Source organism: Myotis yumanensis, unplaced genomic scaffold (genome assembly GCF_028538775.1).
Source record: "Myotis yumanensis isolate MYYU_CA2020_CCGP unplaced genomic scaffold, mMyoYum1.0.hap1 SCAF_14, whole genome shotgun sequence".
NCBI classification, from domain to species: domain Eukaryota; kingdom Metazoa; phylum Chordata; class Mammalia; order Chiroptera; family Vespertilionidae; genus Myotis; species Myotis yumanensis.
The window spans coordinates 6,096,691-6,120,376 of NW_027223765.1; the positions used below are offsets into that span (position 1 = coordinate 6,096,691).

Genomic DNA, 23,686 nt, shown 5'->3' on the forward strand with positions numbered 1-23,686 from the left:
TCTTGGAGGCCGTGTTTACATCCACTGCTTGTTGGCCATGGCCTCCCTGAAGCCGTGGGTGGGTGTTCCCTCCTCCAAGAGGCTTCAGGCTTGTTCTGGGCTCTGTCAGTCAGGGCTCCTTAGACGCAGGTCCTTTGCACCCCTTTTGCAAATCCCTGAGACTGTAGTCTGAGATCCTAGCTTCCTAGGGCAGCCTTCTCAGCCTGGTTTTCCTTATCAGTGGTCAGCAAAACTGCGGCTCGTGAGCCACATGCGGCTCTTTGGCTCCTTGAGTGTGGCTCTTCCACAAAATACTGACTTCTGCGCACAGGCCATGAAGTTTCAATTGCACTGTACATACGCGCCCACACGTGGTATTTTGTGGAAGAGCCACACTCAAGGGGCCAAAGAGCCAGATGTGGCTCGTGAGCCACAGTTTGCTGACCACTGCCTTATCTGAACGTAATCTCCACTCTTCAGTGACTGGCCCAGGGTACGAACTCACAGACCTCCGCATGTGGGAAGACCTGGACTCAGCCCTCCCTCTCTTACCCAAGTGGGCCCTCCTGGAGCCCTGTGTTTGCACTGCTGGGAAGTGCCTCCAGGGCACACGATACCTGGTGCTAAGATAATTGGATACAAATGCTCATACTGAGAGTTGAGTTCAGCTGAGCTCTCTGGGTAAAGGTTTCATTCAGAACCTGGTCTGAAAGTTCCCCCATTGTCTTTTCAGATCTTGCGTATTTTTAAGGTTTTGTTAATTTATATTTTATCTGGCATTTTTAAATTGTGTTCAGTGAGAAAGTTAACCCAAATAATACCCACATTAGCAGAAACCCTGTTTGTTACGATCACTTTCTGAGTAATGATTTCTCGGTCTTCCATTGAGATAGTGTTTGCTTAAGTGTTTCTTATTGATTGTTTTCTTTAATGAGCAATAACCCAATGGAGAATTTTTGTGATCTAGTAGTTCCAAAAACCTGTACTTACATTTAAATAGACATTCAGTAGTTTATTTTCTAATCATGAGATGCTATCATAATAATCCTTGAAACTACAGCGTGTATTATGATAGGAATGGTGTCTGCAACTCATGGGCTTCATAAAAGAATCTTTAATGCTGTAACTCATGGGAAATCCTCTACCACTTCAGGAGCATGACTGGGATACATGAAATTGACGATTCAGCTTCCCAAGAAGCATAACATTGTTTGAAATGTTACACAAACTATGTTCAAGGCCGCTGATCAATACTTATTATATGGAAGTGGATGCATGCATTTAATTCTCGCCGAGCACAAGTGCTTAACTCAGATTTTCCCAGAGTTAACACTACTTAGTGCCTCAGAGTTGGAAATCATCAGTGTGGCCTACAGAGCAGTTAGAAATACCAGAACGATTTGATTTGTACAGAGAATTTGTTCCATTCATGGGGTTTCCAAAATACGTTATGATAGCAATGGGAAAAATAAAGGTGATTCTTTATTAGAAAATTCTGGTAATAATGTACATAAGTGGCCCAAAATATATAATATATTTCAATTCATTTAACTTAAAACAATAAACTAAACCATAATATCCTTTTTTTGTTTTTACAAAGAACCTGCCATTTTGTAAATTTTTAAGTCTTTGGGGGTGAAATCAAGATGTCAGCATCCCTGTTTTCCTTTTGGAGGCTCTAAGGCAGTGGTTCTCAACCTTCCTAATGCCGCGACCCTTTAATACAGTTCCTCATGTTGTGGTGACCCCCAACCATCAAATTATTTTCGTTGCTACTTCATAACTGTAATTTTGCTACTGTTATGAATCGTCATGTACATATCTGATATGCAGGATGTATTTTCATTGTTACAAATTGAACATAATTAAAGCATAGTGATTAATCACAAAACAATATGTAATTATATATGTGTTTTCCGATGGTCTTAGGCAACCCCTGTGAAAGGGTCATTCGACCCCCAAAGGGGTTGAGACCCACAGGTTGAGAACTGCTGCTCTAAGGGGAAAAATCTGTTTCCTTGCCTTTTCTAGCCTCTAGAGCTGCCTTCATTCCTTGGCTCATGGCCCCTTCTTCCATCTTCAAAGCTGGCAGCACAGCATCTCTTCACATCTCTTCTTATAAGGACCCTTGCTCATACATGGGGCCCACCTGTGTAATCCAGGATGCACACCTCAAATCAAAACTCTTAACTTAATCACATCTGTAAAATCCCTTTTGCTGTGTATGGTAACACATCAACAGGTTTCAGGGATGTGGACTTCTGTCTGTCAGCATTCTGTCTGTCACAGATTCCTATTTTTATCAATGGCTTCATTACTGTAATTATTTTGGTGCTCAGAGTATAGCAGATATGGTCTAGTTGGCTCATGTGTCCTTGTGATAAAGGACCTGATTTTTTGAGCTATTCTGTACTTTCTGGCACAACACGGTATTTTTGGCTCAGCTTGTAACTTACCCTGGCCTGGCCCTGGAATCAGTCTTTTCCTGAGGAGCCCTTGGTTCCCTTTGGTGGGAAATGGCATTAGAGACCATACTCAGGGGACTAAGGTGCTATTTCCTGAGATGTCTTAGCTTCTAGGCCCTTTCAAATTTATTGTCTTGTAGTTCTGAGACATAGCTGGGAAATGTATATACATCTATGAACACAAACATGTAACCCATCATATGCACACTTATATACATGTATGTATATACACATATGTATATACACGTATATATATTGGAATCATGTATTCACACCAGTGTCTTCAAATCTACATAGTTCTCTCTCCCACATAGTTCTCTCTTGCCTTCCCCCATTCCATATTTGCATGTCCCTTCTTCCTTTGTAAAAATTCTGATTTCTAACAACATTAGCCTATTTTCTTAATTGCTTAATCCTAATACTTCTAAAATTATTACACAACTAGTGGCCCAGTGCACGAAATTTGTGCATGGGGAGAGGGTTCCTTCCGCCCAGCCTGCAGCTTCTTCAATTGGGGACCCCTTGGGGGATGTCCGACTGCCGGTTTAGGCCTGATCCCTGGGACCGCTGGCTCCTAATTGCTCACCTGCCTGCCTGTCTGATTGCCCTTAACTGCCTCTGCCTGCCTGCCTGATTGCCCCTAACTGCTCCCCCCTGCCAGCCTGATCTTGCCCCCAACTGCCTCTGCCTGCCTGATCACCCCTAACTGCCCTCCCCTGCCAGCCTGATCTCGCCCAGTCTCTGTCTCTCTTTGTTTTTCTCAGGAGTCCTCCAGGCCTCTCTGCCTCCCTTGTCTCCCTTTTCCTCTTTCCCACTGGGAGGGGGCGGGGCCAGTGGGGGCTGCTCCACCTTCTGCCCGCCCTCCCTTCCATCCAGGCCTCTTCAGGCCCAGTCTGTTTTGTTTCCTTATTCTGAGAGAGGCTCTGAGAGCAAGCTGGGAGGGAGGGAAAGAAAGGGAGAAAAGACTGTGAGCTGGTGGGTGCTGTGTGTGTCTGTGCATATGTGCGGTTGTGAGTGAGTGTGAGTGCCAGCCCAACCTCCCCTGTCCCCATCTCTGTTGCCACAAGTCCCCACCCACAAGAGCCTGCTGCGCATGCAGCCTGGGCATTAGCTCCAGCCTCCAGTCGTTCTGGATGTGACGGACCCAGGGTTTTTACATATTAGGATTGCTTCACCTAAACCAGTACAGAAACAAACCTGATGGAATGAACTGAGATAAATGAGCCTTTAGTGTGAGATTTTATGTGTATCTGGCTGGCTCTCCTCAGCCAGGCTGTGTTTACTGTTTGCTGCAGCTGTTAGTTTCAGAAGCTAATATCCCCTCTAAGGTCCTTGTTCTTGTCTCTGCTCCTGGCTTTGGGTCTCCGTAAGAATTCCTTCCTAAATAAAGCTGGTGCCTGAGCTCTGTCAGTGACCATTCTGCGTTATTGTACAGGAGGGGCCGTGCTCTGGTTGGCAAGGTGTGGTGGGCTTTGCTTGTGCGGGGCATCATTCCATTGGTTTGGGCAGCCAGGTGGTGGTGTTGGGCTGTGAATTGTTTCTCCTGCCTTTTTATCAGCGTAGGCAGGAATTTTGTGTATTGTTGCCAAAACAGCTCATCAAATGAGATAGTAGATTTCAAAATTAGACCATGGGAGTGATTTGTCCTTTCTTCATTGTCCATTGTTATTTGGGGGGGAAAGCTTATTTTGGAGATTTCAAACCATATTTGATTGTGCTCTGTCTGATATTACTAGGAAATCGTAGAGTTGTTTTGTATAGTGGATATATATCTTCTGTATCTATTTATAAAAATAACCAGGATTAACTTGTCATAGCTCTTTGATGTATTTGACAAAACATGAGGATTATACATCTGTTTCCTCCCCCCAACATTTTGATTGTTGTTTATCTTCAACTTGAGAAATGATCACCAGCTTATATATTAATTTGTTAATTTGATGGTTTAATGTCAACCCATGCCAATCAGATTTTGCATTAAATACTAGTTCTTTTCATGAACCCTGAAGGTTTTGATGATCGTAATGTCATTTTGACCTGAGGACTTTTTCAGTTACATGAGCTTGGTGGTTTATTAAATGTCATGCAGACTTTAGATCCAGGATAAATTTAGGTGTTGCCTTTTTTTCCACACCTTTGATTGGTGATTCTGTCAGTGGACAAAAAAACATAGATAGTGGTTGTTATCAAGTCCGTGTTTATGGAGATCTGAACCGGGTCTTTAATACCTTTTCTTGTAGGTTGTTGATTATATTCTGCCACCTTTGGTCTCCTTGGTTCAAAGCCAAAATGGTAAGTGACCACATCTCCCAGAATTCCATCGGTTACACATTTGTTTCCATTCCATCTCCATGGAGTCACACTCTTGGCATTCTTTCTTTTCAAGTGGAGTGGAGGCTCTTCAGCTTGCGGTTGCTCTCAGAAACCACATCTCTACTGGTGAACCAGGAGGGCGGGGATGGCAAGGAGGCTGCACCCATCGACTCCGACAGCAACCTTCTGGCTCTCATTAGAGATGTCCTCCTTCCCCAGTAAGTACCGTGCTCTGCACTCACCCAGAGCCCTGTGGGCTACCCAGGATACAGTGGCCAGATGAGGGGCACCGCTGGCCTTGGGGTCTCCCTGTCCTTACATTCATGTCCACGTGCTAATGTGCTCACCGTGAGGCAGCTAGGACCAGAGGCAGTAACTGTTACACTGCCTGGGACCCAGGAGAATCTCCGTCCATGTTGAAAAATACCATTTAGAGGTGGTTCTGTTTTCTACAGACTCTGAGGTTATGCAGAGTTAACGGTGTCTATGGCTGAGGGTGGGGGTGGGGTGAAGTTTATTCTTCAAGGTCAACATGATAAGACTGCTGGAAGATGAAATTGGGACTTTCCGGGCCCTGCTCAGAAATGATAGAGATGGAAATCTTCCTTCCCCCCAAACTCTTGTAATGGAAATTAAGTTTAGATACAGATAGGGGGTGGAGGAACAAGTAGTAATTATCAGAAAGAGGTTATCTTTTTCCTTTTTACTCTATTACTCACATGGCAAGCACACAGGATGATTACAGAGCCCTAACCTCACGCCGTTTTGTGCAGTAGCGTTCTACGCAGGCTGGGACCGGGGAGCAGCAGGCTGTCCCTGTGGCTGCGGTGTGTGGCAGGCTGCACCACCTAGGTTTGTGTAGGTGCCCTCCGATGTGTGCTCAGTGACGAAATCACCCAACGCGTTTTTCAGAGTCTATCCCCGCCATTGAGGGGCACGTGGCCGTGTATGACAGCGTGTGAATGGCATGTACGTATGTGGGTAAATATAAGCTTAGAGCCTTGTGTCATAGGGTTGATTAATTTTGATGCCATCTTACACTAACAAACTGGTTATACATAATCATAAGCATCTTCCTGACTAATGCCTAATAATGTGACTTTTGTGCCAACTGTGATTTTTAAAAGATATATAGGATAGCTGCTATCTGACAGCCTAAAGGGGGATTCACATCTTGGGCAGGACGGTGCAAGAATTTGTTATGCTACTCAGAAGGGCACACAAATTAACACTTAAGTATTGCTTCCGGAATTTTTCACTTAATATTTTCAGCTGCAGATGACCACAGATGCTAGAACCGTAGAAAGCGAAACGGGTTGGGGAGGGGGGGGGGGCTACTGTAGATATCCTGTCAGTACTTTCAATTTTGTTAACATTTTGATCCTTTTTTGACCTTAACACTTTGGATAAAGCCAAGGCGACAGGCTTTTCCTGGCCCCTCAGTTTTTTACAGGAGAGTGTTGTATTAGTATTTTATTTGCAAGTAGTAACCCTGGACTCTAACTTGGAAAACAATTATTTACTCATTGAAAAGTCCAGGACTTGCACTGGCATCAAGTAAAACTGGATTTGGGGGGTTTGAGTTCATTTCTGCGGAACCAGGTGTGTGTGTGCGTGTGTGTCCGTGTGTGTGTGTGTGTGTGTGTGTGTGTGTGTGTCTCCGTCTCCGTCTCCATCGCTCCGGCTGCCCACTCCTGCATGGCTTTGCTCTCAGAGAGGTTCTTCCTTGTTGGGAAACGGCTCCTGGGCGCTGAGCCCAGGGAAAGAGCAGGTGTCTTTTCTATTAGCTCGGGCAAAATTCTAAGGAAGGATAACAATTTAATCTTGTTAAAGACCATGTAATACCTGTGTTCAAGGCGCTTATCAGAACTGTTGTGTGATGTGAATGAAAACTCAGTGGTGAGAATAAATACCTTATTAAGCTAAATATTAGATATGGTTCTCAGAGAAACAGAACAAATAGGATGCATGTACATATATGGAGAGAGAGGGAGATTTACTGTATGGAATCGGCTCACTTGCTTATGAAGGCTGACAAGTCCCAGTCTGAGGCCTAAGGCCCGAGACCCAGAAAAGCCTTTGGTGAAGTCCCAGTCTGAAGGCTGGCAGGCTGGACACCCAAGAAGAGCTGATGTTTCAAGTCCAAAGGCAGCAAAAGATCAGGGTCCCAACTGGAGGCAGTGGGAGCAGCAGGAGTTCCCTCGTCCTCAGCCTTTTTGCTCGGTGTAGGTCTTCACTTTTACTGGCGAGGACCGTCCACGTTCGGGAGAGCCACTGCTTTACTGGTCTGCTGACTCACACACTGATCTCCCCAGAAAAACCCCGGGGACACGCCCAGACTGACGTCTGACCCACCGTCTGGGTATCCTGTGACCAGGTCAGGTGGACATCCCCATACCGATCATAAATACCATGAATGACTCTATAAACCAGTGATTCCCAAAGTGGGCGCTACCGCCCCCTGGTGGGCGCTGCAGCGATCCAGGAGGGCGGTGATGGCCACAGGTGCATTTGTTTTAACTTTTTTTGTATTACCTTTCTATTCTGAGTTCAATAAATAGTTTCATAATTTCAAACTTCAATGTTTCTAATTTACACCTTTCTTTACTATATTTTACGAAAAAGGTAGAAACATTAATACATATATCTTTCTGTTTAATTGCTATTAAAATTTGAAAAAAATTAATTTCCAGGGGGCGCTGAGTAATATTTTTTTCTGGAAAGGGGGCGGTAGGCCAAATAAGTTTGGAAACCACTGCTATAAACTGTGAATTAATATCCAAGACCCATCACCTCTTCTCAGCGTGCATGCTTTGCTTTCTAAAGAGATGGACTTTAGTTACAAGTATTTGTGCCTTTTGTACATAGAGGATTATACTGCCGTTGATAGGGAGATGGTATTTGAGTTATGAAACCTGGGTATGATTGGGTAGAAAGCGAGTGGGCACCCCGGGAAGAATGGGGGAGGCCAGGGTGTGGAAGAGGCAGAGGAGTTGGCAACAAGCTGACCGGCTTCTTTCCAGCAGAGTCTGCACGTGAGGGTTACGTGATCCGAGCTTGGGAGAGAGTGTTTCCTCTCTTCACCGGCTCATTTGATATTCATGGACACTAATTGAATGTGCCTTATGTCATTGGCATATTTCTCGTTGCTGGGATATAATAGTGACCAAGAGAGGCTCAGCCACTGCCTTTATGGAATGTACTGTCGGGAAGAGCCAAGTATTTCAGACATTAATAATAATTTTTTTACCGAAGAAGTTTGTAAGTCATGCAAATAGAAATGTTACTTAAATATAAATGGAATAAGTATCGAGGCCGCCTTTCCTCACCGCGGGCTTCCTCGATGTTCATCCGCACGTTTTCTGTGCTTCCTGTTCCCTGGCTTGTGCGTTTCTCAGTTCACACATTTAACTTTCTACAGCTCAGCGTTTCTAAAAATTAGATGACCTTCGGACACTCTTTCCCAGGGGCTATTAACAGCTCCCGGAACTCTGGGGCTCCTTTGATCACAGTTTTGAAATGCTACTCAAGGGCATTTCCAAGGAAAGGATGCTCACCATCAAGATTTTAACTTTGGCTTGTCAGTATTCGCTAACGTTAACACGCTTCGTGGCTTACAGCAACGTCTGTTTGTTAAGTCACGCTCCTTAGGTCAGAGGCCCACAGATCCCGTGGGACGTGGTTCTCTGCTTCGGAGCGCATGCTGCCTGAAGCAGGTGCCTGTCCACCTGGACGAGTCCTGGTCCGAAGCCTGGGAGAAAGCTGCTTCCCCGCTCATTCAGGTTGGTGGCAGGATGGTTCCTCGCAGTTTGTATTAGTTTCTTAGGGCTGCAGTAACAAAGGACCCCGCCGGACTGGCTTACAACAACAGAAATGTCCTCTTTCCAAGCTCAGGAGGCCAGAAGGCTGACATCAACCTTCAGCAGAGTTGGTTACTTCTGGAGAGTCTGACCTAGAACCCACGCCTCTCTCCTGGCTTCTGGTGCTGCCCGCCATCCTTGGTTTATGGCAGCGTGACCCCCGTGGCTGCCTCAGTCCTCACTTGACCTTCTCCTCTGTGTGTCTGTCTCAGATTTGCCTCTGCCTTTCTCTTATAAGGATATCTGTCACTATATTTGAGGTCTACCCTAATCCAGGGTGATCTGATCTTGAGATCCTTAACTACATGCCAAGACCTTTTCTCCAAATAGGGTTACACTCACAGGCCCTGAGTTAGGACTCAGATAGGCCGTTTGTTGTGTTTCTCAGACCATTATCCCATGCAGCACTTTCTTTTTTTTTTTTTTTTTTTTAATATATTTTATTGATTTTTTACAGAGAGGAAGGGAGAGGAATAGAGAGTTAGAAACATCAATGAGAGAGGAACATCGATCAGCTGCCTCCTGCACATCCCCCACCGGGGATGTGCTCGCAACCCAGGTACATGCCCTTGACCGGAATCGAACCTGGGACCTTTCAGTCCGCAGGCCGACGCTCTATCCACTGAGCCAAACCAGTTTCGGCTCCAGCACTTTCTTTTTTTTAATTTTTATTGTTGAAAGTATTACATGTGTTCCCTTTTCCCCCCCATGACTTTTTCTAGCCCACCTTTGCCCCCCAGCCCAGGCCTTCACCACCCTATTGTCCATAGGATATGCGTAAGTGCATACAAGTTCTTCGGTTGATCACTTCCCGCCCACCCACCGTACCCACCTTCCTTCTGAGATTCTGCAGTCTTCCTACCCAGTACTTAGTTGTGGAATGGAAGTCCTTGTTCTGTGCAGTCTTATGTTCCTTTAGGTGGCCATGTGTCTTCTCACGTGGCCCCTCCATCTTCAAGTCAGCAAGAGTTTGCCAAACCCCCCTCATATTTGCAATTTCTCTCTCCTGCCACCAGCTTGAGGAAACTATGAAACTATGCATGGTAAAGTTGGTGATGTTGGTCATTGGTGATTAATCTGGGTCTTGTGATTCGAATATGTTGATATTCATGTCTTGGCCCTGTCCTCACTTCCTCCTCCTCCCCTTCTTTCAGTCTCGCCTCCTCTCTGCAAGATAGTCGGAGTGCCAGTAATGTAACTGAGTTATCTGTATGAACAATGAGGAAACGTGTGTTTTTCTGGGAAGAAAGAGAACCATACATCCTCAGAAAATTACCATGACTTTTTCTTCAGCAGGGAGAAGGATTTAATTTTAAAGGTTCATGCCGAAGAGAACAGGCAATCTTTAATGGAACTTAAGCCCAGAGTGACCTTATTAATTAAAATTGGCACCTCTCAGAAGTTTAATATCAAAGTCATTATCAGTGAAATCTTAGCACTGAAGCAGTCTTTTGCTGACTGTTTGAACATTTTTTTGGGGGGTGAGGGGATTTGTTACATAAGGTGAGGGTATTTCTCTTGCGATATTTAACTGTGAGTGGAACTAGGTTCTTCACTCAGGAAACACACCGTTGTTATTTTGGGGAAGAGGGAATTTTAATATTCCTACAAATGTAAGGAATATAATTACTTGTGTGGTTATGCATATGATGTTTGAAATCCTTTCTCCCCCCGCTTCCCTCCTTTCTTTCTTAGTTAATTCATTCAATAAATATATACGGAGTACTATTGTGAGCAAGATTGAATTCCTGCCTCTCACTGAGCTGACATTCCAGGGGTACGACAAAGCAGTAAACACATACATATAGAAGATGATTTCAGTTCGTTGTGAGAGCCGTGAAGAAAAAACCGAGTGAGGGGACAGAGAGCGACAGTAAGGGGAGCGGGGAGGGGCTGTGTTCAGTAGGACAGTCGGGGAAGGCCTTAAGCCAGGCGGCAGCCGTGGGAAACATTTGCTGGGCAGTTTCCCTTTGGTGACTGGAACCACTTTGGCAACGAGGATTTCAGTTTTCATCTTTTCTGTTAGCTCTGAGTGTTTTGTATTGAAAAGAGATCATGCTGATAGAAATGTGCTAATAATGTTTTTTATGACAATATGGCATTCAGCGTGTCCCTCCTGGGGAAAATGAGCACGTCTTTCCTTTTTATTATTCTCCGGTGGCCTGTACAATTACCAGCGCCATAATGACTCCATAAACGCTACAGCTTTGTTTTTCAGAATCTGAGAATCGCGTTCCTTACAGATTAGGATTGTCTTGTCCTTTCGATGGCAACACACTGTAGGGTTGTTCATCTGCCTCTGGAATGATGTCCAGCAAAAGTCATGAGTTTGGTTTCTATGCCAGTCGGTCAAGGAACATTGGATGGTTCTGTATTGCATCCCTTAGTACAAGTATCCTATGTCAGCATAGGCATGAGCTTGGCCGTCTTTGATGGCAATCAGAATAGTTGGGAGTATTTCATTTATAGTCTTTCCTTAGGAATTTTTTTTTTTTTGGCATATAAAGTTTAAGTCAAATATTTTTGCACCAGAAAGAAGCGTCATAATATTATCCAAAGAACTAGGATGCTAGAATTATTCTGATCGGGGGTGAAAGAATATCCTTATCTCGCTCCAAATTATCCAAATTTGTAAACCTTGAGTGTTGATTTTTTGAAGTTGTTTCTCTTAGCCTTTCATACCTTTATAATGAAAATTTGCTGTTGAGTTTATTGAAGAGTTCAGAAGAGATGAGGGCTTATGTCTGAAATAAAATTTAATACTTTGAAGTCTTATCTATCTTCTCACTTAAAAAAAAATCTATCTATCTATCTGTCTATCTACTTATCTATCAGTCTTTCTACCCACATGTCTATTTCTCCATCCACTTACATATCCATTTAACTACTGATATACTTAAATATCCATGCATTCATGCAAGACAGCAGTGTTATATAGAACTCAGGTTACATAATATCACAAGACAGGAAAGGTATCAAAATATTGACTACTAACTTGATTTATACCCACTCTCATTTGATAAAATCTGGGAGTTGACTAAAGATATTACCTACTTCAAATTTTGGAGAAGACTCTAGAGAAAATGCCTAAAAGAGTAAGCTATCTACCCCTTTCTTATAGCCGTCCAGGGGAACGCCTCGGCCTTCCCCAAAGGCAGAGGTCACCTCCACACTTTGTTTGACAGCCTTCTCTCTCTCTAACCCACACGTGTCCAGCCGTTCTTTAGGCCTCAGATCCATCTTGCATGCTGTCAGATACACATTTGAGCACACTGCCTTCTTCATCATTCCCTTGCTCAGAAACCTTTACATGTATAGGTTGTAGAAAGTAACTTTAGCAGCCCAAGTCAGTTTGGCTCAGTGGATAGAGCATTGGCCTGCAGACTGAAGGGTTCTGGGATTGATTCTGGTCAAGGGCATGTATCTCGGTTGCAGGCTCCCAGCCCTGGTCAGGCATGTGGAAGGCAGCCAATCGATGTTTCTCTTACATCGGTGTTTCTCTCTGTCTTTCCCTCTCCCTTCCACTCTCTCTCAAATCAATGGAAAAAATATCCTCAAACAAGGATTAAAAGAAACAAAGAAACAAAAAAACCCAAGCAAACAAAAGAAAGTATCATTAACATACTTACCCAGCCATCTAAGACACTCAATGTTTTGCTTCTAGTCCACCATTTCATGTCAACATCTGCCTGCTCCCCTACCTTTTCTCCATCTCTGGTGAGGTTTACTTAGTGCTTCTTATAAGTTTCTCAGAACTGCCTACTCCCAGACATCATACTGGGAATCTATCTATCTATCTATCTATCTATCTATCTATCTATCTATCATAGATCTATTATCTAGGTATATGTGCTTATATAACACAACTTTATTGACTGTCTTGTAATCTACTTACCCCTACATTTATAAATGCGCTGGAAATCATTTAAACAACTCCCAGTTCCTGATCATCTAGGCTTTCCCAGTGTTTCACTGTTAAAGAAATGGCTACAAAGACCATTTTCAGCGCTGCATCTTTGGGTGCAGACTTATTCATTTTGTTGAATGTCCGGGGGTAGAGTCACTGTGTGAAAAATTATGTACATGGTAAGGGCTTTTGAATATGTTTTGGCAAATTATTTTCAACGATGACGACCAGCTTGTGCGACCGGCATTCCTTTGTGAGGTGACCCGTGTTACTCTTCCTTGTCAGCTGGACTCGCATTCATTCCTTCAGGTGTTAGTGAGCTGATCATTTCCGCTCCCCATGCTTTTTGGCCACTGATATTCTTATAAGTTGGATTTTGTCCTCTTTTCTGGTGGGATGTTTATTGGTTTGCAATAATTCTTTATATATTAAGAATATTAGCTCTTTATTTTACCAACATTCTGCAAAAAATTTTTCCCTATTTTGATTTCTTTATGGTGGTTTGTCATTGAGAAATATGTAGTAGTTAAAAACTTGCCCTGAAAAAGCAGTAAATGTTTTGTTTTTTTTTTATTCACTTCTCATTTGTTGTGATGTCATAGAGGTCTTCTCACCCAAGAATATGTGAATATTTCCACATTGTAAATATTTACAGATTTACAAGTTTTTTGCTTAGATTTTTTACTTATTGCCAGTGCACTTTTATAAGGTGTGGCCTGACCATTCTTTCCCACTCCCTTTCTAAGATTACTTTCTTGTCCAGTGTTGCCATCTTTCTTTCCTTTTCATTCATATCGTATTCTTGGTCTCTCCCCACAGGTAATAATTATCGTGGTTTTGCCAAGTACTTTAGTTTTTTATTTAGAATCTTATTGTATTTCCCCTAGAGTTTCTTGGATAATCTGGACTCACTCTTTCCCCCCCAAATTCTCAGAGTCCACTCCATGGAGATGTGAAATGTGAGTCTGTGGCTTGATCCCAACAGAATGGATCCTTATGACACGGTACCTCTGCCCGACTCCCGGGCCCCCCAGCACCCAGCAAAATAGGCTCTTCTTTCCATGTGGCCAGTTCTGGGGCCAAATCCCCAGAACAGCTTCTCAGTAATTCAATTATCCACATAGCCGGTGTCAGTTTTCTGCAGCCTACCTACCTGGGCGCTGGTTGCTTAGGTACTTGACAAGACAGGAAGCAGTCCATCCCTTGGGTCCCTAAAGGTGACTTTTGGAAGTTTCCTCTCCGTCGGGGCAGATGTGAGTTTAGGGTGCATGGCTTGTCCTGCCTGGGTTCCAGCGGTTTGGGACCTAGAAGGGCCCTGATTGGGGAGGACCCTAAAGGTGGAAGAGGGGGGTCTGGGCCACTATCTGGGCAGTGTGCTCTGTTGTGGACGGTGATCTCACTCTGGCTGGGCCCATGCCCTTGGAGTCCTCCTCTCCAGTGCCTGTTTGTCAGGTGGGCAGCTTCTCACTGGTCATCCTCCTATGAAGCCCTTTCGGAGCCCTGGCTTATCATTGTTTTGTGTCTGTTTTTTTTCCTGCCCAGTGGCATTCAGAAGAGTGCGAGGTCCAATTATTATCAGCTCAGCTGCTTTATCTTTCTCTGGAAGACAAACTTAATAAATCACAGCATCGTTTTGGCTAGTTCTTGCCGCAAACCTCTCTTTGATTAAAAAACATTCAAAATACTCAATATTTGTATTCTGAACAAATGTGAATTTTACCCCTCATTTTCCAAGGGGAGAAAATCATAGCAATATTCTTTGCAAAAGTTCTCATGAACAGGCTGGTATAGACTTCCTTCTTCCCTCCTGTTTCAAGGTTAGGTAACCTCACACAACCTCAACATATTTGTATTTCAGTCAATAATGTTTCCTCAGTGTGTTTTCTTTTTTAAAAAATATACTTTTATTGATTTCAGAGCAGAAGGGAGAGGAGAGAGAGAGAGAAACATCAGTGATGAGAGAAAATCGTTGGCCGGCTGTCTTCTACGCACCCCCACACTGGGGATCAAGCCCTGCAACCCAGGCATGTGCCCTGACCGGGAATCAAACCATAACCTCTTGGTTCATAGCTTGACGCCTCAACCACTGAGCCACACTGGCCAGGCAGGGCTTTGTATTTTGTAAGTCTATTCCAGAAAGGAAAAACGATTTCTCTCTAGTATGCTGAGTTGTTCCTTTTTTAAAAAAAGTTCAATTCAGGTGTCAAGTGCATTTTTATCACTTCTAAAAAAGTTTCTTTAATTTTTGTTTTATTCATGTGATAAAATGTATTGTTTTCCTAAATTTGACTGTTTTCATTTCTAAAATTAATCATGCTTGGTTGTGCTGTTTATTTAAACACACGGATTTCCTTTAGTTTCTTAACATTTTGTTTATGACTTTGTTACGAATGATCTGGTGTGTTGTCTTTTATCTGTCCTACATGGGCATATCTTTTCATTGCCATAATTTAAAAATATTTTATAAGAAGACTTTCTAAAACATGGTTCTTCCCACCCCCCTAAGCAGAGCCCTCCCCAGCTGAACATTTTCTTGACCCACTGTCCCAGTTTGAACATCGTGGCGTGTGCTGGGCTCCTGGGCCCCTGGAGGTACCGGCAGCGGTTTCCTCTGCGCCCGATGCCGTCTGCTGTTTGGAGTCCGGGTTTGCCCCCGGGTTTTTCCTGGGCTTTCCAGTCCTGGTGTAACTCTCAGGCTGCCTTTCTGTACCGGTCCCTCTCCTCCTGTTAGTCGGCTCCTCTGTGATGGCTGTGGGCTTAGGGGCTGCTTAACTAGGCTTGTTATATAACAGTTTTCAACACGAAAGTGAACAGGCTGTGAATAAGCTGGGGCCCATTCTCTCCATGTGCAGCATCTGCTTCCTGTCATGGGTTTAAAAGATACATTTTGGATTTTCTGAAGATAATTAGCTGCCTCTAGCTGTTGGTGGTTCCAGATAGTTAAGTCATAGTTGATTGGTTAGTTAGTTTGTTCATCTGTATGTTCATTCATCTGTCCGTCTGTCTGGCCATCCATCCGTCCGTCCGTCCTTCCATCCGTCCATCCAGCACTTAAGCATCTGCATGGAGCTGTACACGGGGCAGCTGACCTAGGTTGACACCGCATGTGAACATGGGCGCGCAGTCCCCTCCTCGCTGTGGGAACTGTCGGTAACGAACTTTGGAGTTGATTCTGACAGTGATTTTCCTTTCAGATGTTTAAGTTTTAATAAGAAGAACGCTGTGGGGAGAGTTAACACAGCAGCGAGACTGCCGTCCTTCTCCAGGCCTGCGTGCAGGCGGCCCACGGCTGGCATCTGAGAGCGTGACCTCGGGTGCTCCCAGTGGCCATTCGCCTGCCGGGGTAGCCGGCGGCACCCAGACTGTGCAGGCAGCGTGGTTTATGGTGGACCCCTGCTTTCCTTCGCGAGTCTGGGCTTTTGATACTCGTTAGACAGAGGTTCCCTCTGTGACCAGCCCCCAATAAAAACCTTGGTCACTGGAGACTCTGCTGGGCTTCCTTGGACAGAAACGTGTCTCTCTCTCTCTCTCTCTCTCTCTCTCTCTCTCTCTCTCTCACACACACACACACACACACACACACACACACGCACGCTGCATTTTTGCGGCTGGGGAGAGAGAGTGCTCCGTGTCGCCCTCGTGGGAGAGGGAGAGCCCGAGCCCCAGGAGATCTGTGCCCAGATCCCTCCAGACCCCGCCTGCGCCTTTCCCTTCAGCTCAGCTGCGCGTCCTTGCTGCGCAGCTACACAGTAGCCCCTGCTATCTGTGGTGTCACCGTCCACACTGTCAGTTGCCCTTGGTCGACCAGGGTCTGAAAATATTAAAGGGAAAATTCCAGGGGTAAACAATTGACAGGTTTTACGTTGCGGGCCGTCCTGAGCCGTGTGATGAAGTCTTGCACTGTCCCCGGGGATGCGAATCTCCCTGTGTCCGGCGCATCCACTCTCTACACGCTACCTGTCCGTCAGTCACTTAGTGACCATTGGGTTAGCAGATGGACTGTCGCTGTATCGCGGTGCCTGTGTTCACGCCACCCTTGTCTTACTTAACGATGGCCCCAAAGAGTGTGAGTAGTGATGCTGGCAGTTTGGATATGCCAAAGAGAAGCCATAGACTGTATATACGTATGTATAGGAAACAACCATAGTATATATAGGGTTCAGTAGTGTTTGCCGCTTCAGGCTTCCTCAGGGGGTCTTGGAACATACCCGCCTTGGGTAAGGGGGCTCATGCGCTAAATCTTCATCATGAATCTGACCGTATGGGCGTCTTGTGAGTCCCCTAGCAAATCTCTGAGTGTGCAGGTCATCGTGGGGACCCCTGGCACAGATCCCTAATGCTAAAGTTTCCTGCTCTGTGGACAGCTCAGTCCTAATGGCCCTAAGTGGATTGTCTCATTGAACTTCCCACAACACTGGGAGGTGGGCAGTGTCATCGTCCGTTGGCCAGCGCAGACCCTGTAGCTCATACCTTTGTTTCAGCATCTGTGCTTTGTCAGGTGTGTGCACCATGCAGCCTCTTGTTTCTGTCGTGGAGAGGAGGCTTTCAGGGAGGAAAATCACTGAGCGCTTCTCCCATCACCTGTCGTTCCAGGTACGCGCACATCCTCACGGAGCCTGGCCCGGTCCCGGCCTATGCCCTGAAGCTGCTGGTGGCGATGACCGCGCACAGCCCCGCCTTCACCAGGTACAGGCCCCAGGTCTTTCTCTCGCTTCGCATCTCCGAGATGCACTTACGTGTTCTGCAAATGTTAAAGATGATGAGATTCTGCAAGTCCGACATTTGAGTTGCCAGAGTGGTCATTTTCACGTTTTATGGTTTGTAATGTCTGTCACTTAGGCTGTTTGGGGTCTTGTCATCTTTTTATCCCCTATCGGGGTTGGCATCCTGTGGCATTTTTGATGCTTTAAAATGATAAATTCTTTAAAGAGAAAAAACTGGCACCTGTCCTCTTTAAAATGTCAGTGGTTGCCTCATATTGCATTGAACAGGTTATTACATCGCTGCGGTATTTGCAGACTATTACTTCCCACCATTGTATGTAGTTGACACGCTTGTGGTAAGTAATGGGGAGCTTTTGCCTTTATGGAAGGCCCTGCGTGTAACGATGCCACGCTTTTGGAACTAGTTTCTAGGGTGATGGCAACAGCTTTCAGGCTCCTGAGAAGTTTGTTAGGGGGCACCCAGTCCACAGAGGAGAAGAGAAGGGAGGTCTCTTTGCTTTCAAGCAAGAAAAGTAGCTGTGGTTGCGTCGGTGACCCAGGAGGGCTGCTGGGTTTAGGCCACCTGTAGGCGCGGTGCACCGGCAGAGTGGCCAGTCGGTCTTCAGCAGCTAAGGCACTGGGTCACAGTCCCAGTCAGCTGAGTTTCACCTGGTCTGCTCTGCTGCCACAGAGAGTCCCGCGCAGTAGTGCGCCCCATCACTGTTGTCACAAGAAAGGCTGTTTGTAGAGAGAATCCACCCTGGGGAAGTCTGACCCAAATAGCCTTCCCCGTGGCTGTGCCAATGCACGGGGTGCAGCCTAACGGACTCACAGGGCTCCCAGGTGCTCTGGCCCTGGGGCCGTCTGCAGTGCTGGGCGGAGGCAGCCCTCAGGCCATTTGCTTCTGCTGTGAGCAGCCTCATTCATTTCCGGAGGGCAGCACACAACAGTACCCTGTTCGTTACCCCTGTGCCATGTGGCACACAGATTTCCACCTGGGCAATTAATTTTTTAAATGAGAAAAGAGTTCAATTAATATTACAGCCATAATACACAATTCCATGGAGCAGTTTGAAAGGGCAAGGTAAATTTTGAGTACAAAGATACCCGAAGAATTTTGTTAACTGAAATTAATTACTCCCCGACCTCCACGGAAGGCCACCTTCACGCGGCAGGTCTGTTTCTGGATTCCCCGTTCTGTCCCGGGGCCTTTTCTCCCGACGCTGGTTGTTAATGTGGGAGTGGTCCCGGCTCAGTTTTGAGTGCGGCTCCAGAGGTCAAGAGCAGAGCAGTTTTCCAGACTGGTTTATTTATCGTCCTCACAGCGGTGTGCGAGAGGTCCGGTTGTCTTTAAAAAAGTGGTTTATTTTAAAGTCAGGTTTTCAAGGTCTAGTTTACACAGAGTGAAAGTCACTCATTTTAGGAATACAAGTCTGTGTTTCCACAGCCACGTACGGTTGTGCAGCCGCCACCACTCTAAAGATCCCGTCCTCCCCAAATATTCCCTCTTGCCCCTTGGGATGCTGGCTTATACATTCCGTTTGGCTGGATAGTGATATGACCTGGTCGATTTTCGATGTCATGTTAATTTTTAAAATACATTTTTAAAGAGTTAATACATAACACAGTACAAATGTCAGTATTTGAAAGGGTATGCAGAGAAAAGCAAACTTTCACCTCGAGAGATGGCCACTCTTACCACCGTGTGTGTTCATTCTCCCGCAGACATTAGCATGCTGCCTACACCATCTGCACCTCTTCAGACATACACAATGGCTTTAGTGAGATGTAATTCACACACTTCTGCACCTTTTTCTAAGAGATACATAGTACTGCACTTTATGAATATCCAGCATTTATTTAGCGAGCCTCCTTTGTGTTCCATTTATGTGTTCCTCATCTTTTGGTATTACAAAACAAAGCTGTGAGTGATGCCATAGGTCATTCACCACGTGTGAACATGTATGTGTCTCGTAAATAACGAGAACTGGATTTGCTTCAAGAACGGGTGGATAAGCCCACAATCCCCAGACTTGTCTGCACATTAGTTATCTTCTGGGGATCTTCTGAAAAGTGTTAAGACTCAGGGCCCAGCCCAGGCCAATTAAATCCAACCTCTAGGGCTGGACACAGGCACCCGGTATGTTGAAGTTCCCCAGGTGATGCAATATGAAAGCAAGTTTGGGAACCGCTAGTCCGAGCTTCTGTAATTTTGAAAGGTGAGGAATTGCCTCAGTCTAGGAGGTTAGTTCTCCCCACCAGCCGTGTAGGAAAGTGCCCGTTGGTGCCAAACCTTTATTAGATTAGTGTCTCTAGTGTCCATCATTGCCATTCTGATAGATGGAAATGGTCCCTTGCTTTTTAGTTTGTGGCTTTTATTGCATTGTGATCAGATCATATTTTTGTTATGTTTCTAGTTTTTATTACTATTTGTGGTCAATTTTTATGAATGTTCTATGTTTAATTGTTTATTTTAACCCAAAGTTAGGCCTAACCTTGAAAAGAGTATCACCCACCCAAATTTTGGAAAGTGTGTACAATGGTAACCTATGACATTTCCCTCAGTGACTTAGGGGCAGAGGTTTTAGGCAAAATACTTAATTGTAAGTGTATATTAAGAGTGGAATTCCTTTATTGTTATGGGCAAATTGATTTCTAGTACTATAAAAGTAACCATGAACCTTTTGTTATAAATGTAGCTCATTTATTGGATTCTTCAGCATTGTGTTCTTTGAAGGATTTTCATCTTAATTTAGCATTAAGGGTTCAGAGTGCCAAGTAATAACTGTTGGAACATTAAACCATCCTACGTCAAGTGAAGCATTTATTATCTTATCGGGTTTATTCTTATAGGATTCTTAGTGGATAAAGAAGTCTTCAAAAGCGTAGTCATAGTACAAATGAGAATTTACTGTCCCCCTTAAATAAGGAACAAGAGGGTGATCAAATCTGCATTGTACCTGACAAGGATTTTCTTAAAAAACACTATGGCCCTGGTGACTCTAGCTTAGTATTGGGTTTATAGCAGAAAGGTAAATTGCTTACCACATTGGTCCAATTTTACTGTGAGAAGGAATGTGTTAAACTCCCCTGAGCGCTGCCCTTTTCTCTCTGCTTAATTTTACAGTAGGTTGCACCGAACCGTTGCTCGAGGAGAGAGCAGTGCCCTAGTAGCTTGTTTCCATTAAGAGGTAATTCGTTTTGGCAAATCTTCCTTAGCAAACAAATTAAATTTTAACTTCTTGAGTTCGTTTGGAGCAAAATATACCTCTCTTCCTGAACTGCAAAAAACCAAAAATGTTTATGCTCTTATCTAAGAATTATCATTTTAATTGGCTTGAAAAAATGTTAGAGCTGTTTGTTTTATGGCAAGATTCACAAGTGTCTTTTAAAAGAATGAAATTCCAGGGGTCTCTTAAATGGAGCCCATGTGAACCCAAGGTGTAACCTTCAATGAAAAATACTTCTGCCCTTACAGACTTCAGCCGACTTCTCTCATTGGTTTTGTATTCATTTTTTTGGCCACCCATTCATCCATCCATCCAACCAACCAACATCTATCTAATTCAGCAAGTACTGAGTGAAAACCAGGATAAGTGATAATTAAGATAAAGTTCTCACCTTTAAGGTACTTATAGTTTTAGTGGAGAAGAGAGACTTATCTATAGACTTTTATGAAACAACTAGGGGCCCAGTGCATGAATTCATGCAGCTTGAAAGGAACTGTGGGCTGTGAGGCTGTGGTGGGCACAGGGGTGGATCTTGGCCCATCCTCTGTGCCCCTGCCCGGCCCCTCCTGTCTCGGCCCGGATCCCTTTTCTGCTGGCCAGCCCTGCTCCTGCTCCTGCCGCTCCCACGCACTGACGCTGACAGCGCCGGCCCCTTTTGCCCCTTAGGAGCAGGGGGAGGTGGAGAAGCCCTCAGGGGCGATCTGGGCTGCATCCACTGCTCGAACCTGCTGATGGCACTGAGCATTCAGGGCCGGCGCTGGCAGCGGATGTGAGCGGGGCCGACGCTGGCAGCAGGTGCAAGCGCCTGGCAGGACCGCGGTGCGTGGGAGCAAAGAATTTTCAGTAACCACCAGAGGCTTGCCCTGATGATAGCAACGGGCACCCCACCTTGGTCTGGCGCCCCTGCTCACCTGCTCCAACATCCCGCCGCGGCTGACACCTGCCATGTTCCGTGCTCTGCTGCCTGCTGCCGACGCCCATCATGTTCCACACGCGCCCCCTGGTACTCGGTGCCTGTCATAGTGACCAGTTGTTGGGATGTTCCACCACCATTCAGTCTATTTGCAGAGTAGGGGTTTATATATATAGATGTAATGACTTCCAAGGCACAGTCATGGTCAGAGGTTATGGGAGAACCTAAAAGACCTAACCCAGCCGAAACCAGTTTGGCTCAGTGGATAGAGCGTCAGCCTGCGGACTCAAGGGTCCCAGGTTCGATTCCGGTCAAGGACATGTACCTGGGTTGCGGGCACATCCCCAGTGGGAGATGTACAGGAGGCAGCTGATCGATGTTTCTCTCTCATCGATGTTTCTAACTATCTCTCTCCCTTCCTCTCTGTAAAAAATCAATAAAATATATTAAAAAAAAAAAAAAGACCTAACCCAACTAGCTGTATGATCTTGGCCACATTGCTGAACCTGTCTGTACCCGAGTTCCCTCAGCTGGAGAATGGTCTACAGGAAATCCTGTAAAACCACCCTCCTTTCCCTCATCCTCCCTTCTTCTTTTCTCTTCTTCCTTTTCATTCTGAGGAGAGGAAGGAATATTGAAGGAATAATTCTAGATGAGATAACCCCTTTGACAGAAGATAGAAATGTTTGATGATGCGGATTGAAACCGGAACTCCACACCCTACAAAGTAATGGGAAAAATATTTTCAATAAGAAAAAGAATGTGGTATTTGTCTGACATTGGATGGCAATTGTGGGAGCCATCAGAAAACACCCCAGGCACAGGGGGCTTCCATTTGCGTTTTATTTTCAGTTTACATAGTTTAATAAAATTAGGTTTTGCCATATTTCTGATAGGTTCTGGTTGACACTTTGTAGTCCGATAAAAGAAAAAGCCCAAATCACTGGAAATGTCTTCCTGTTGTTAAACTAGCCAGGTAGGTGCTTTTTCCTTCAATGAGCTGAATTTCCACAGGTATTTCCTCTGATGGAATCTCGATGAGTGCAATAGCTTTAATAAAGTGAAATTTTGTTAAAATTAGAATGAATTGATTTCTCCAGAAATAATTTGCTGCTTCGCCAGGTGGCTGTGGAATTTAAAAAAGCCTCATAATGAGAAGCAAGCCAATCTCTGTGTCCCTGAGGCTCCCATTTTTATTCCTGGGCCACTATGACGTGGCTTCCTCATTCATCCTCTCCCCGCACTCGCAGAATCAGATGCAGGGTTTCTCCAGCAGCATCGAGCCTCTGAGCACCCATTCTTACCTTCTCTTTCCTCCTTGATGGACATCGTCCATGGTTACTGTCTTGGCCACTTGTTCAAATTGGGTACATTTCTGCCCTTTTTGCTAAAGTAGAGTCATTTCAGGGGATAAAGCAAGTGTAAAAGATTTCAAATACTGAGCACATCTTGAGCTCCTTTCATTATCCTGCAAATCAAAAACTTTCTTTGTTTAATTTTGTCTTTTGTTTTCCCTTCTCTCTACCTTGGTTTAGGATTATAGTGCTGCTGCACACTTGTTCAACACGTATTATTGGGACTTAAATACTGCTTAAGCAGAATTTGGAAATTAAATTAAAATTGTCCCAATTGTTACTCTTGCTCAGGTCTTTGTGCACTTCCACTGAGATTGAGCATAAAATTTTGTTTTACTCTGGGAAGTTTGGCATTTTATCTTATTTTTCAATAGTCTTGTTTCTTGGTTCTACCATTAGTGATTGTTAACTGTCTTTGAAAACTCAGTAAAATAGCATCTTTCATCTTAAGAAGAGTTTAGAGTTGGCTGTACATATGTTGCTAGAGGCCTGGTGCACAGATTTGTGCACCGGTGGGGTTCCTCAGCCTGGCCTGCGCCCTCTCACAATCTGGAACCCCTTGGGGGATGTTGGACTGACGGTTTCAGCCTGATCCCCACAGGCCAGGCAGGGACGGGGCCAAAACCCACAGTCCAACGTCCCCCGAGGGATGTAGTAGTGTGTGAAGTGGCAGGTGGCCGGGGAGGAGCCCAAGCTCAGGCCGGCGCCCTGCCACTCGTTCTGGTCCTGCTGTGCTTGCTGCCGCCGCCACCACTCCATAGCGCTGCTGCGGAGGCAGGAGAGGCTCATGCTGCTGCAGCTGCGCTTGCCAACCGTGAGTCCAGCATCTGTTCCCCATTGGTCAGCTGAGTGGCACTCCTGCTGTGGGAGCACACTGCACCAGGGGCAGCTCCTGTGTTCAGTGTCTGCCCCTGGTGGTCAGTGTGCATCATAGCGATTGGTCATTCGGTCGCTTAGCCTT

The 23,686-nt window shown here is 45.2% G+C and overlaps 1 protein-coding gene across 4 annotated transcripts in view; it reads left to right on the top strand.

Annotated features, from left to right (window-relative positions):
* The window catches only part of ULK4 (unc-51 like kinase 4), a 252,749-nt gene that overhangs the window by 82,499 nt on the left and 146,564 nt on the right, over positions 1–23,686 (top strand). For all 4 annotated transcript variants that reach the window (XM_070391531.1, XM_070391532.1, XM_070391533.1 and 1 more), the window contains exons 28-30: positions 4,685–4,736; positions 4,831–4,975; positions 17,118–17,210. In XM_070391531.1, coding sequence (XP_070247632.1) covers positions 4,685–4,736; positions 4,831–4,975; positions 17,118–17,210 — 290 coding nt within the window. The remainder of the gene's footprint in view (positions 1–4,684; positions 4,737–4,830; positions 4,976–17,117; positions 17,211–23,686) is intronic.